At 41.5% G+C, this 15,726-nt stretch overlaps 1 protein-coding gene across 2 annotated transcripts in view; it reads left to right on the top strand.

The window, feature by feature from the left end:
* The window catches only part of ZBED4 (zinc finger BED-type containing 4), a 28,190-nt gene extending 13,107 nt beyond the window's left edge, over nt 1-15,083 (top strand). The window contains exons 2-3 of one of the 2 annotated variants that reach the window (XM_073652130.1): nt 5,539-5,604; nt 9,827-15,083. In XM_073652130.1, coding sequence (XP_073508231.1) covers nt 10,011-13,466 — 3,456 coding nt within the window. In that variant the 5' untranslated portion in view covers nt 5,539-5,604; nt 9,827-10,010 and the 3' untranslated portion in view covers nt 13,467-15,083. The remainder of the gene's footprint in view (nt 1-5,538; nt 5,605-9,826) is intronic. The other variant, XM_073652131.1, reaches the window with a different exon arrangement.
* The last annotated feature ends 643 nt before the right edge of the window (nt 15,084-15,726 follow it).

Below are 15,726 nucleotides of genomic sequence, written 5' to 3'. Positions count from 1 at the left end.
CATTTTTATTTCTATTCTGCTTTTTGATCAAATTTTTTTCCACTTTTTGTTTGGCGATATGATGAAAAAGCATATTTTTTTGCTCCGTTTTTTATTTATTTTTATTACGGTGTGCACAGAAGGAGTTAATTAGTGTGACAGTTTATAGCTCGGGTTGTTTCGGATGCGGCGATACCAAATATGTGTACTTTTTTTGGTTTTGTAATAATTTACGGATTTATTGGTTTAATATTTTATTTATTTATTTTTATTTATTTTGTGATTTTTTTTTTTAATAGTTTAAAAACTTTTTTTTTACTTTTTTTTTACATTTTTACTTAGTCCCTGTATGGGACATTAATTTTTATTTTTCTGATCACTGATCTCCTGTAATGTAATACACATATATTACATTATATGAGATCTTCACTGACTGTTTCAGTCAGAGTCTCCTGTCTGACTTCAGCTACATACAAGCTGAAGCCAGACAGGAAGGACACCATATATGGCAGAGCTGGAGGCGGTCATGTGACCTCCAGCTGCCATAGCAACCCCAGGTCCTCAAACGAAACGGAGGTCTTCGGAGGTAAGTAAGACGACCCCCTCTCTTCCTGCTGTCTCCTATATGCCGCGATCACTATAGATCACAGCATATAGAAGATCTAATCAGGTCCCGATGATGTACCCTGTCAGAGCTAACGCTCTGCACCGGAATCGCAGTGCTTGCAGGACCCTGGGGGTCCTGAGCACTGCGAGACCACCCACCGTTTTTAAACGTCGGCACTGCACAGAGCCCGGCAAGCGCCGACGTTTATCTACAGTGGGCGGTCGGGAACCGGTTAAAGGACTTTATTTTGGGTGTTGTGTTTTTTTTAAATAATTTACTAGAAATTCATGGTGGTCATGTCTAATATTGGCGTGACCCCATGAATTTCGGGCTTAGGGCCAGCTGATAATGCCAAGCTGGCCTTAACCCCTTTATTACCCAGTGAGCCACCGCACCAGGGCCCTGGATGAGTTGGGTACAGCGCCAGAAGATGGCGCTTCTATGAACGCGCCATTTTCCGGGGAGGCTGCGGACTGCAATTTGTAGCGGGGGGGACCCAGAAAGCTTGGGTCTCCCTGCGCTGCAGATTCCAGCCCCCAGCTGCCTAGTTTTACCTGGCTGGACACAAAAATAGGGCGAAGCTCCACGTATTTTTATTTTTTTTAATTATTTCATGAAATAATTAAGAAAAAAAGGGCTTCCCTATATTGTTGTGTTCGGCCAGGTACAAATAGGCAGCTGGTGGTTGGGGGCAGCCCGTTCCTGCCTGCTGTACCTGGCTGGACACAAATGTAGGGCGAAGCCCCACGTCAATTTTTTTTTAATTATTTCATGAATTTCCTGAAATAATTAAAAAAAAATTGACGTGGGGCTTCGCACTATATTTGGGTCCAGCCAGGTACAGCAGGCAGGAACGGGCTGCCCCCAACCACCAGCTGCCTATTTGTACCTGGCCGGACACAACAATATAGGGAAGCCCTTTTTTTTCTTAATTATTTCATGAAATAATTAAAAAAAAAAATACTTGGGGCTTCTCCCTATTTTTGTGTCCAGCCAGGTACAACTAGGCAACTGGGGGATGGAATCTGCAGCGCAGGGAGGCCCAAGCTTTCTGGGCCCCCCCCCGCTGCAAATTGCAGTCCGCAGCCACCCCGGAAAATGGCGCGTTCATAGAAGCTGGATGCTGTACCTGGCTGGCATACAAAAATATAGCAAAGCCCACGTCAAAATTTTTGGGAAAAATTAATTAAAAAATAAATAATAATTTAGGGACTGCATCTTTATTAACTCCTCAAATGTCATTTAGTGTTAAAATAAAGGATTTATTTAAAAAAAAAATTGGCGTGGGATCCCCCATAATTTTAGTCTCTAGCGGAGGTTAAGCAGACAGCTGGGGCAGATGTTTGAAGCCTGGGAAGGGGGTAATACCCACGGAGCTCCCCAGGCTACTAATATCAGCCCCCAGCTGAATACCTAGCCTTTACTAGCTATTAAAATGGGGGACCCCCCCAAAAAAATGACGTGGGGTCCCCCCTATTTTAATAGCTAGCAAAGGCTAGGCAGACAGCTGGGGGCTGATATTAATAGCCCAGGAAGGGTGCCATGAATATTGGCCCCCTCCCAGGCTAGAAACACCAGCCGTCAGCCGCCCCAGAAATGGCGCATCCATAGGATGCGCCAACTCTGGCGCTTAGCCTCGCTCTTCCACGCTGCCCTGGTGCGGTGGCAGGGGGTAATAGGGCTGGGGTTCATGTCAGCGCCAGCTGCCATGAAGCCCAGGTTAGTAATGATGGGCATCTATAAGACACCCCCATTACTAACCTACAAAGTGTTAAAAAGAAAACACACACTACACCCAGAAAAAAATAATTTATTTGAAATAAAACACACCATTTTATTTAATTCTTCGTTTACTTAAAAAAAAAATAGTTACCTGTCCACGTTCCTGCACTGATCTCCCATGCACAGCTGTCACATCTGGAGATGGTGACAGCTGTGCATGGCTGCTGTAAGCTCACGCTGCCGGGAACACGTCCGCTCCCGGCAGCGGGAGCCTCTGACTGAGTTCACCGGAGTGCATTCAGTCAGCGCTGCTCCGGAGACCTCCTTTACGGCACTGCTGTACCGTGGGAATTTCTCACGATACAGCAGGGCCGTAAAGGAGCTGACCGGAGCTGCGCTGCCTGAACTCCGGTGAACCCGCTTATGCAATGACGGGGCTGCTTTACGGCCCCGTCATTCTAGCGGCGGCAGCGGTTCAGAGCGGTCACATTCTATGTGGCTGCTCTAAACTGGAGATCTTCGTGGGACACTCGTGGACTACTACGGAGGGGTAAGGATAAGGTTGTGGTTTATTATTTTACATTTTATTACAGGAGATCGATGGCTTCGGGGAATTAGGTGTCTTGGTGAGTATAGGTGTAGTTTTTTATTTTTTACTTTATTTTAGGTGGCGATCGGCGGGGACAGGTAATGTATGAACTAATTTATTGTAGGCAACCACTGGCCACCAATGACATGTATTTAACATTTATTGGGGACACAGTAGGGCAATTTAAATAGCAGGATCAGGCTGATGGGAACTACTGCTCCCATCGAGCTGATCCTGCTGGCACGAGTGGACGGGGGACAGACATAGGCCGATGGGAGTAGTAGTGTCACATCGGCCTATGTCTGCCTGCACGCACACACCCGCACAGACACCGCACACACCCGCAGACACCGGCCTTTTTACCTTCATTTTATAATTCTTTAAAGCTGTAATGCAGTCCAAACTTGTTATATTCAGTGTTTGCATACACCTTTGCACTTAGTGTTGCTGTACTTTTCTGTTACCATATTCATATTTATTTACATCGCTTTATTCTTTGGGTTTGTACGATTGCAGCGATGCCACAGTTAGGAACTGTAGTGAGGTTTCTGGTATATGGAACGCCAGAGCTTGTCATGAATTAGATGAGCTATGTCTTCCCTCCCCAAATGTTCCACTTTGGTCTCTGCTTTCATACACTGCAATACTTCTTTATTGCATGAGACCTGTCAGTTTTACACTGACAGACCCTGCCATTACTTGGCGTTGGGTTGTTGTGTTAATCATCAGGACACAATATCACAGGGAGCTGATTGGGGTTGAAGAGGGAGCTCTCTCCTGTTAACCATCTAGAAGTCACTGTTGCGATCGACCGCATCATTTATTGGGTTCAACGGCCATGAATGGTGCAGCAACCAATCGGAACTGATGCAGCTGGGCTTTGGCTATATAATATACAGCCAGCTAATACTTGCTGCATTTTCGCCCATCCGGGGCTCTATTTACTTATTCATCTGCGGAATGAGCCTTCTTTATCAAAGCTGTATCGACGGCAGGGCTGTGAAGTCAATAAGCCAAACTTCCGATTCCTCAATTTCCCTGACTCCACAGCACGGCCTCACTACTGACCATGTACATAAAGTGCAGCACAGATTCATCTCAACTAAAAGCCCAGATCCTTAATCAGGAACAGAACAGACATTTGTAGGACATTTCATAACGTTCCTAAATTCTTATGAAAACATTTACAGCACATACTGCATTATACTACTGTACCCAACTTATTATATACAGTTTGGACACACCTTCTCATTTAAAGATTTTTCTGTATTTTCATGACTATGAAAATTGTACATTCACACTGAAGGCATCAAAACTATGAATTAACACATGTGGAATTATATACTTAACAAAAAAGTGTGAAACAACTGAAAATATGTCTTATATTCTAGGTTCTTCAAAGTAGCCACCTTTTGCTTTGATGACTGCTTTGCACACTCTTGGCATTCTCTTGGAGAACCCCCTTTAAAGGGAATCTGTCACCAGGTTTTTGCTACCCCATCTGAGAACTGCATGCTGTAGAGGCTGAGAACTTGATTCCAATTATATCACTTTACCGGTTTCTGCAGTGTTGATTTATTTTACTCACTTGTAGAGCGGCATTAATTCCACAGAGGTTTACAGACCGTACTACCACTATCCCCATTGGGGCTCACAATTTAAATTCCCTTTTATGTCTTTGGAGTGTGGGAGGAAACCTACGCAAACATGGGGAGAACATACAAACTCCCTGCAGATGTTGTCCTTGGTTGGATTTGATCCAGGACCCCAGTGCTGCAAGGCTGCAGTGCTAACCACTGAGCCATCGTGCGGAGTTTAAAAACTATTTTATCTGCTGCAGATCTAGCAGTGCTTTGAATGCTGACCTTTGTATAACTCCGCTCACACCACTGATGTGTGCACTGTACATAGGCAGAAAGCTGCCAATCAGAGTTGGGGGTGTGGGTGGACTACCTGACAGCAGATTAGTCCTCTATTGATAATCTCCTGCTGATTAAAACAGTGATTTTTTGAAAACCACACCAAGCAGCCCAGTAAGTGACACATCAGTGGAATCTGTCTCTGGCCCTAAATTATGCTGCTCTCAAATAAGGCAGCAAAAACCTGGTGACAGATTCCCTTCAAATCTGCTCATTATTATTACTATTATTGTTTTCTATTTTTATTGCCTAATATTGAGCAGAATGAAGTCTGCTGACTAGTTGCTACAGCTAATACATATTAGGATAGGTCTTATTGTAAAATGTATTCTTATCAGTGGCCCGGGGGCCGCACTTTGCGCTAAGGTCTGCTCTAAGCGAATAGAGACTGGAAATTTGTTTCCTGGATGGTTTCTGGATATATTTGGGACTGGACTTTTAACATCTAACATATACTGTACAAATGGTGTAAAGCAAGGTATGTTTGGTGTGAAGACAGGCCACAGTCCAGTTTTATCTAACGCTCCCTTACTGATGCTCAAGTGGGAAAAGGAACAGTTTTGGTATTTGTCATGACGATGCGCCTGTTCTGTTAAATCACTGATTACCAGCAGAAGGAAAGCTGGAGTCCTGTTGATTGCTCTAAATACCAGTACTCCTCCTGTCTATAGTATTAGTGTGCTTATACAAGGAAAGTCATTTTCTTATCCATTTTCTTTCAGGTGACAGTTCTGGCCAAAATGGAAGAGTCTTTTGGTAATTAAATATACTGTTGAAGAGTGCTTCAGGTATAGTAAAGTTCGATATTTATGCAGAATTATATGAATACTGTAAATAATTTCATCAGTGGATCACAATAGCTATAACCCTTATAAATTTGGGTTTGTAGGCATTTTCCCTGGATGACTACCAGACTAGTTTTTCTCTAGTAGTTGCATATCTGTGCAACTTTGCTTTTTTTTTCCCTTCATTAGTTTTGAAGATGCCTTATTGGTAACCCAGTCCTTAACGTGTCCATTTGGGACTGACCCTTTATTAACCATCCACCAGATATGTAGTAATAACATGGGATCCAACCTCTGAGACCCCCACTGGTCACGGGAGCGGGGCTCTGAAATGCCCCATCAGAATGATATAGTGGCCATACATGTGAATAGGTGGTAACTTGCCAAGTTGGCAATAACCCTTTAGTGTCTTGTGTTGTAAACCTAGTACAACAAAACATTGCTTCTCTGCTTGTTTTTTTGTTTATGCTGCTATAGATTAATAAAAACATGTTACTAAAGTGAGACATTGTTTTTAATTTTCTGTATTACAGAAAAAGTGATATGCTTAAATAAGCACTCTCAACAGTTTTCCCCTAATCTTTTCTAACTACCTGTGTAGTGTAAGTGTGTTAATATACTGTACTCTCCGATCACCTTAATTCCTAGTTTTCAGCACCACTCTTGTCCTCTTCTGGGCTACACAGAAGTCACTTTCACACTGTAATTCTATGGATCTTCGTTCAGGCCACATAGACTTGAATTGAGAAAGTAGCACCACCCCACAGAACAGTACCTGTGTGAGCCGTAAAAGAGGAGGTCGTACATGAACTAGAAGACGACTGGGAAGATGGCAATATGCAAGTCTGTTAACACATCTACACTACATTACGTCAATAGTGAGACAGGACTAGGAATTAAAAAAAAAAATGTGAGTGTTTCTTTAATTTTGTTTTTGAGTAGGTCATCTGGTACTCTTTTTTTTTTTTTTTTTTTTTTTTTTTTATATGACGCTAATAAATTCTAGGCAGGTAGTTACTAACTACCTGCCTGTTCTTCCCTGTGACGATCTCTGCTGGCTTAGAGCGGTCACAAACTGCTTCTGCCAGAGATTCTCCAGATTCCTGTGATGTAGACAGGTTTAGAAAAAGGAGGAGCAGAGTGTCAGCGTGATGTCGACAGAGCAGACAGGAAGAGAAGGCGTTGATCTGTTGACGTGAGATGAAATGTAGCAGTAGATTCACCACCTGAGTCGGGAAAGATCATTACTGGGTTGCTGGGCAGAACAGGCAGGTTGTTGGCAACTACCTGCTGGTAAGTTTTTAGTCCCAATGAAAAAAAAAAAGAACCAAAGTCCCAGAAAATCCCCTTTTGGCCATAGCCTTAAAATGGCAAAATTGATCATTTAAAATATGTCTTTGGGAAACTTACAAGGCAGAAGCCTTTTCTAAAAAGTGATTTATCCACTTGTAAGAACTTTGCAGAAGAAGGTTTTTGCTTAATGATTGCCTAGAGGATGATCGCTCCCCTGCTCTGATTACCATTGGGAGATTTAAACTACACGATGGCACCTGTGCTTTAGTCCAACAATGGGGAGATTTACATTCTAAATGTTAGTTTTAGCGCAATTTGTGCCAAAAAAATGCTGCACATTTATTATGTATTTGAGACCCTTTCAGTGCCTTTGCTTTATGGGGCACATCTTTGTAGGGAAAGGAGTGTGGCTTAATATGTGATGCAGTGTGTCAAAATTTGAGTCTGAAAGGGAATCAAATTTGTTATCCACCATGGGCCACCCTGAGTTTGGCACATTTTTGTTATTTTCTTAGTGAACACTTAGCAGTTCTAGTCTTGTTAAATGGAATCTGTCACCACTTTGAAGTTCAGACCTCTACTATGGGCATACAAGGTATAGAAAAGTAAATCTATACATACCTGTGTGGCCCATAGTAGAGGTCTGATTGCAGAAAAATGTAGTTTTATCGCCTTGGTGTTTCACAGGCTTGGCATCCCCCGTACGCCAAGCTATCCCCGCCCATCTGCATATTATTCCACCAATCCCCGCCTATGTCCATGTTTACCATGTTTCCACCCCCTCTCCGCACGTCACAGGTCCCTGTGATGTGTGCTTTTTTCCCTCACGTCACTGTGCACGCGCAAAGCGCAGCTCACAGGGAGCACGATTTGTTTCCTCACGGGCCCGTTTGGCTGAGCACAGTGCTCTATTGCACAGGCGCCGGGGAGGCCACAGTGACTTCCTGGCGCCTGTGCAATAGAGCACTGTGCTCACCCAAACAGGCCCGTGAGGAAGCCAAGCATGCGCCGGGAGGTGAGGGGAAAGAGCGTACGTCACAGGGACCTGTGACCTGTGGGGAGGGGGTGGAAATATGGTAAACGTGGACATAGGTGGGGAATTGGTGGAATAATAAGCAGATGGACGGGGATACCGGGGGATGCCAAGCCTGTGAAAAACCAAGGAGATAAAACTACATTTCTCTGAATTCAGACCTCTACCATGGGTCATACAGGTATGTATAGATTTACTTTTCTATACCCTGTATGCCCATAGTAGAGGTCTGATAACTCCAAAGTGGTGACAGATTCCCTTTAAAAGCATGCAGTGTTGGTAATGTGTGTAATTTGCATAAAAATACTACTTCTGTAATAAAACATTAAAACTGGCCGAACAGATCACGAGTACAACGCTCCAGAATTCATTAAGAGGCACACACCACTTAATGAATTCTGCACATCTTATCAGTGATGTGCGCCTTTGTTGCTTCATTCCAGAAATATTACGGTCAAGAGACTGGAGTAGGATTTTTGGCATAGAACACACCAGCACTTCTGCAGAATAGAGTTTGTGTCACTTTGGCTCCACCCATTTTAGTGAAGCTGCTTCACACTGACTCAAAAATGTGCAACTTTTCAAAAGCATTTTAGACCAGTATTCTGACTTGATTTGAGGAATCGCCCTTGTAATCTCAGTACAGAGGCATAGAGAAAAGGAAACTGTGTACTGTACCGTGAAGTAGTTAGTTTGCCCATCAGTAGTACACTCCTTGGCCAGAATTCATCAAGACCGGCGATTTTTCTAGCTAGTCTCAATGAGGGGGAGTGGTGGAATTAGATGCTTCTGATTCGTTAAGGAGGGGCATGCCTCTTAATGGTTCAGGAGCATTGAACAAGTGGTGTGCACCTCACCACAAATCTTACTCCAGTCATGGACTGGAGGAAGATTTGATGTAAGGAACGTGACAGCTTGTCATAAATTTGATGCGCTTTGGCATCATGCCCCCTCCGCATCCCAGTTCAGCTCATTTCATTGGAGATTGGGGCGTTTGGCAAGAAAACTGCAAGTTCCAAATTGGTTGCACAATTCCAATTTCTGCAAAAGGGTTGCGATATTTCAAACTTTTATATGCCAGTCCTGATGAAACTGGGCCTGTGTTTCAAGCCTGGATTCCACAGTGAGGTTTTATTGGTGTCGTGTTTTTTGTTTTAGCCCCCATCTCTCCCTCTCAAACTAATAAAGGGGGGGGGCCTAAAGGTTAAGTAGAATTTGCTTGGGTTTGCCAATAGAGGTACTGTGGGATCTAAGGGTAAGAGAGTAAAGATATAAGGCAACACTTATTTTCATTTCTGATTAAGAAATATCATTCTTTGCCACATTTAAGACTGTATTTTATGTTTATAGTCTAAAAACTAGACCATATTTAATTTGCTCCATTTAATTTACACTTAAAGGGCACTTGTCATCAGATGCATTCTGTCCAAACCACAGGCAGCATGAAATGTTGGCTGCACAGTTACAGATGTGTATGTTTTACCAGTCTGAAATGCTTCACCTCTTCAAAGTAAACATTTGAAAAGTCAGCCTGCTTCTCCTCTGCCCTGCTCCCATAGACTGATAGGAAAAGACCTATGTCAGGAGAAGACAGCCGGTTGCCAGCTCTGGAAAAATTATCCGGGAGAGAGCCCCTGACCCTCTTATTACCTTTTTAAGGTTTACTTTCAATGGGAAATGCATCAAATATTTTGCGCAAACTGGAAACTTCAGGCTGGCTGTGTCTAATTCATAAAGTACTGGCAGCATTGATCCTGAATCAAAATCGAGCAAGCACTGATTTTGGAGTTATTGATTTTTTTCATCCAGTAAAAGTCTTTAGAAATATTTTTTTCTATGTTTTGATATGTAATCTATTATCTGTTTTACTTGGTAATCTATATATTTTTTTCCTTTTAGGCAAGCTTATTAATTGCAATTCTGCAAATGGCAAAAATGCTAAAACAGAAAAGGATCAGATGATACTTCAACACAGGAAGACTAAAAGAATGCCTGCGCGGACCAAATTTACTACAAATTTCTGCTGAAATTGATGATAAAAACCTGTTTTTAGCTTTAATAGAATACTTTTCGGTTTTAAGTGATGACAAAGGAGGGCGCTGTAATTAATACTGAACATAATCTCACAATGGAAAAAGTAAATGCTATAAAAGTTGAAGAGGATGATGAAATGGTTAGTGATGTTGAACAAGCGCAGATCAAGATGGAGGCAGATGACATCAAGCAAGCTGAAAGCGGTGATGAACAAGATGACCAAGAACAACATTGTGCAGATACCTCACACACCTTATCAAATGAGAACGAGGAAGATTATGGTGTTCTGTTTTCACAGTATACAACCACCCTCTATGATGCAGCGATGGAGGCTGTTACACAGAGCATAATTACAAACAAAAATATGAGTAACCGAAAAAAGTCCCCAGCTTGGAATCATTTCTTTATTTCACCTCGGGACAGTACCAAAGCTATATGCATGTACTGCATGAAAGAGTTCAGCAGGGGCAAGAACGAAAAAGATCTGAGTACCAGTTGTTTGATGCGACATGTAAGAAGAGCACATCCCAGAGTTCTTGTCTCAGAAAATGGAAATATGCCAAGCATATCATACTCCCCTCCTACCTTAGTACTACCTCTGCAGCCTCCCGATGTTGTGGATACCACTGCAACCCCAACAAAGATGAGGAAACTCAAGATATCTCCTCATGAAAAAATAGTAGAGGAACCTTTATCTGTGCTCTCTTCTGATGAAATCTCCTCAGACGTGTCCATATCTGAAAAAAATGTGAAAGAAGAAGTTACTGTTTCTCCTTCATCTTTACCAAATAATCCGAGTGACGAAGCTGTCGAAAATGTCACAGAAAAGCAAATGTCTATTCAAAAAAATTCATCAGGTTCTAGGAGAAGATCTGCCGTTTGGAAACACTTTTATTTGTCACCACTGGATAATTCTAAAGCCGTTTGTATCCACTGCATGAATGAATTTAGTAGAGGAAAGAATGGAAAAGATCTGGGTACCAGCTGTCTCATAAGGCACATGTGGAGGGCTCATCGGTCCATTGTTCTGCAAGAAAACAGTGGTGGCACAAGCTTACCCCCTCCATATTCAATCCCTCCTACATTGTTGCCATCTCTCTTATCAACAGATGATATTTCCACTGCAGTTTCTCCAGGAAAAAATTGGAAGGAAACTATTTCCATACCCTCTTCGCCTGAAAGAGTGTCAGAAGACGTGCAGTACAGTGTCCCTAATGATGAATTGATTGACAGTGGGGCAGCAGTTTTGCATTCTTCAGAAAATATTGGTGAAGCATCTGTATCTTCACCTGAAAAACTTGACTGTCACAAATCAATTGTGTACGACTCTCCCCTTTTCTTTCAGCAGAATAAGAAGGCTATAAAACGATTGAAGTCTGAGGTTTGGCATCATTTTACATTATCGCCTACTGACAACCTGAAGGCTGTTTGTAGATATTGTAACTGCATGATCAGCAGAGGTAAAAAGGGAGATTTAGGCACTAGCTGCTTAATGAGACATCTTTATAGGAGACATCCCGAAATAGTTTTAAACCAAAAAAGCTTTGACATTAGTCTTGCAAATTCTCCTTATGCTACCTTAGCATCTGCAGAATGCTCCTCCTCAAAAGTTATTGAGCTTTCAACTGCTGCACCTCATGATAATCCAATAGTTTTTCCATCAAACAGCAAAAAGACCTCAAAACTGTGGAATCATTTCTCAATTTGTTCTGCGGATTCAACTAAAGTCATATGTATGCACTGTGGGCGCACAATAAGCAGGGGGAAAAAGCCAACAAATTTGGGCACCAGTTGTCTCCTGAGGCACCTGCAGAGGTTCCACAGCAATGTATTACAGAACAATGGTGTTTCAGAAGCCTTACCGTCTGCTGATGGTCACATGCAAGTAAACGCTGGTTTGACAGCCGCCTCTTTCGATGAAACCAATGATAAGTTCAGTGACGCGCATCCTGTTGCCAAAAAAATCACCAGTCTTGTAGCGGAAATGATTGCACTTGATCTTCAACCATATTCTTTTGTAGATAATATTGGTTTTAATAGACTTCTTGAATACCTGCAACCTCAATATTCATTACCATCTCCATCATACTTTTCTAGGATGGCAATACCAGATATGTATGAAAATGTGAAGCACATAATTGTCTCCCACCTTAAAGAAGCAGAGAGTGGCGTGATCCATTTTACTGCAGGAATCTGGATGAGTAGTCAGACACGAGAATATTTAACACTTACTGCTCACTGGGTTACCTTTGACTCTTCATTCAAGCCACACAGCGAAGATTACCACTGTTCTGCACTTCTACACGTCTCCCAGATTGATTGTGATTACAATGGCCTGAGTGTCCAAAAACATCTAGAGTACTTGTGGGAGTCTTGGATAACCTCATACGGCCTTCAAATAGGCATCACTGTAACAGATAATCATAGCATAGGAAAAACCCTAAATGAAAGTGATCATTCTAGTGTCGAATGTTTTGGGCACACTGTTGATTTAATTGTAAATGAAGCTATTAAGAGTCAACGAATGGTCCAAAACCTTCTGAGCATCGCACGAAAAATTTGTGAACGTGTTCACAGATCAACAAAGGCAAAGGAAAAATTGGCAGAATTGCAAAGGGAATACGGGTTGCCTCAACATCAGTTAATTCAAGATGTCCCTTCAAAGTGGAATACATCATTTCACATGTTGGAACGTTTAGTTGAGCAAAAAAGAGCCATCGATGAGCTGTCTATTGAGTGCAACTTCAGGGAGTTGATAAGTTGTGATCAGTGGGAAGTCATTCAGTCTGTTTGCCATGCATTGAAACCCTTTGAGGCTGCTAGTAAAGAAATGAGCATGCACACGGCTACGCTAAGTCAGGTAATTCCAATGATCCACATTCTAAACCGAAAGATTGAAATGCTGTTTGAAGAAACAATGGGCATTGACACCATGCTAAAGTCTCTGAAGGAGGCCATGGTTTGTCGCCTGTCGTCAACACTTCACGATCCGAGATACATTTTTGCCACTCTTCTAGACCCTCGGTACAAAGCATCCCTATTTGCTGAAGAAGAAGCTGAGGAATATAAACTTGGGTTAATCAGGGAACTGGAAATATTAAACTCTACCTCAGATGATACACCTGTTGTCAATGGGTGTACCAAGCATTCACCACCTAACCATAAGGATGACAATATCTGGTCACTTATGGCCAATATAAAAAGGTCCAAGATTTTAAAAGAGAAATTGCCTGAAGACATTGTGTTAGCTTATCTAGAAGAAGAAGTGCTTGAGCATAACTGTGATCCACTAACGTATTGGAACTTGAAAAAATCCTCTTGGCCGGTTTTGTCAAAATTGGCAGTGCGATTTCTTGGCTGTCCGCCAAGTGTCATTCTTTCCGAGAAACTCTTCAACACCTCAAACGAAAGTGGCAATTTTAATCAGTCTAGGTTAATGATGGAACACTTTGAGCAGCTAATATTTTTAAAGGTTAATCTCCCATTGATTTACTTTCAGTATTGAACACAGTCAGGTGAAAATTCTTGTTGCTTAACGAATTACTGAATTTTGTATGTAATGGTAATTTGCTCCCTTTGGGGCCATGTATGACATTTAAGTGACTGTAGTTTTCTATTGTGTCACAATGTTTTGCTTTAAATCTTGTCTTCATGTGCCTTACTCAGTTCTTCAGGCAGCCAGACCTTGTATAATTATTTTCTATCACTCTACTAAACCTAGTCTTCTCATATCTAGGAAATTCTTTCTTTTTTGGTCTTCAGAATTGTAAATGCATATGTAAAAATTTTAGACTGGGGAGAAGATGTAAACAGTTTTATTCTGTAGTTTTATTTCAACTATGTACAAAATGGAAAAGGTACTGTATTTTAGTCATGATTCTTTGGAATAGTGTGTGTTTTTGTTTTTATTTTTTTGTGTGTGTGTTTTGAATAAAGCGGCATTTATATTTCAGGTTTTGTTTCCATTATAGGTGCTAATTTATTGTAGTCTATAACAGTTTGCGTTTTTGTAGAGTAGAACATTTCCAGACGATTGGAATGAGTTTTTTTAAAGGGAATCAGTCAGTAAGATCTACTACCCTCCTAAGCCATCTATATGGACATGGAAGTCATAGAAAGTTGTATCTGATTACAGATATCAAGGTATCATTTTATTCCATGCTTTGCTTATATAGCGCCATCGTAGATTGCAGCGCTTTACGGATATTATTTCTGTAGCCATTGGAGCTCACAATCTAAATTTATATACATATGTGTGTGTTTTTAGAGCGTTTGGGTTTCCTCCCAAACACGGGGCGAACATGTAGACTCCTTGTAGATGTTGTCCTTAGTGGAATTTGAACCCAGGCACCCAGCGCTGCAAAGCAGCAGTGCTAACCACTGAGCCACCGTGCTGCCCTTTCATCCAGCTTCATATTGATCCTACTGACAGATTCCCTTTAAATTGGGTTCCCTACTGCTCCGTAACATTGGCTCTGTCCATCTCCTGTTTGTAATTGAGAAATAATGTTTACAGCTCTGTCTTTAGTCTCTTGTGCATTTAGTCTGTTACACAAATGTCAAACTAAAAAATAGTAACTATTTGTGGAACACAAAGTGTAGAAGAGGAGACTGATATTTACATTATATTAAATTTCAATATTCAATGTCCTTTTTTATGCCTTTTTTTTTTTTTTTTTCTTCCGTGGACTAGCTCTTAATGCTGTGCTATTGGCTAACTGGCAGGAATCTTGTTCAGCACACAAGGCATATCAGCAAGCGCCCAGTACACTCCTTATAACTATTTTCTTCCTTTTCTTTGACTGATTGTTTGTTTTTTGTTTTTTTTGCTCTCCAAAATTATGTAAATGTTATGGTTGTACATAAGGGTTATAAATCAATTCAGTTTTATTTTTTAGAATTGCTTTTTCACTTTAAATCCACAAATCTAAATGAGTGATTCTTTACTACCCTGGGACATGTCTCACTGGTCTGTATTTTTTCTTTTTGTTGTATATTACATTTTAACTGTAATTTTTGTTCATTATGTACTGAAGTCAGTTCTAATTTTTTTACATCAATGTATTAGTGTATTTATAAATGGTCAACAAATGTTTCTGAAATTAAACCATTATTTACAGCATTTTGGACCAACTTGACAAGTTTGTGGTTTTATTCTGTTCTTTAAATCATCACTGTCCATGCAGACAATCATTTTTTTTTTTTTTATCAAAATAGCAGAAGGCTTAACCCCTTTCTGACATCCTTTGGACCAGGTACTTATTACGAACAGGTGATCGCACCCGCACACAAGCTGTGCAGGCGCGATCGCCACCGGGTGTCGGCTGATTCTAGCAGCTGACACCCGGCACTCAGTGCCAGGAGCGGTGCCCGCACCGCTCCCGGCACTTTAACCCCCTAAATGCTGTGATCGCTGCATTTAGCGAGTGAACAGGGGGACAGAAGCCCCCTTGCTATCAGCGCAGGGTCCCGACCGTTGCCATGGTGACCCGATGTCACTAGGCCCCAGCAAGTTAGTTTGATCATGCACCGTGCATGATCAAGCTAACTTGTGTCTGCAGGGCTGACAGTTTAAAGATATAGCAGTGGTCCTGCGCTGCTATACCTTATAACTGCGATCAGCCTGCTAAAAGGAAAAGTCCCATAGTACGACTAAGTAAAAAAAAAAAAAATAAAAAATTGTACAAATATATATATTTCTATATCCCATAAATATTATGAAAAAAATAAACACAAAGTACACATTTGGGCCTGACCTATAAAAC

The sequence above is a fragment of the Phyllobates terribilis genome, unplaced genomic scaffold (genome assembly GCF_046119375.1).
Source record: "Phyllobates terribilis strain yellow unplaced genomic scaffold, ASM4611937v1 Scaffold_11__3_contigs__length_659146591, whole genome shotgun sequence".
Classification (NCBI taxonomy): Eukaryota; Metazoa; Chordata; class Amphibia; order Anura; family Dendrobatidae; genus Phyllobates; species Phyllobates terribilis.
Note: the sequence above shows the minus strand (reverse complement) of the source record. Positions and strands in the feature narration are given on the sequence as shown.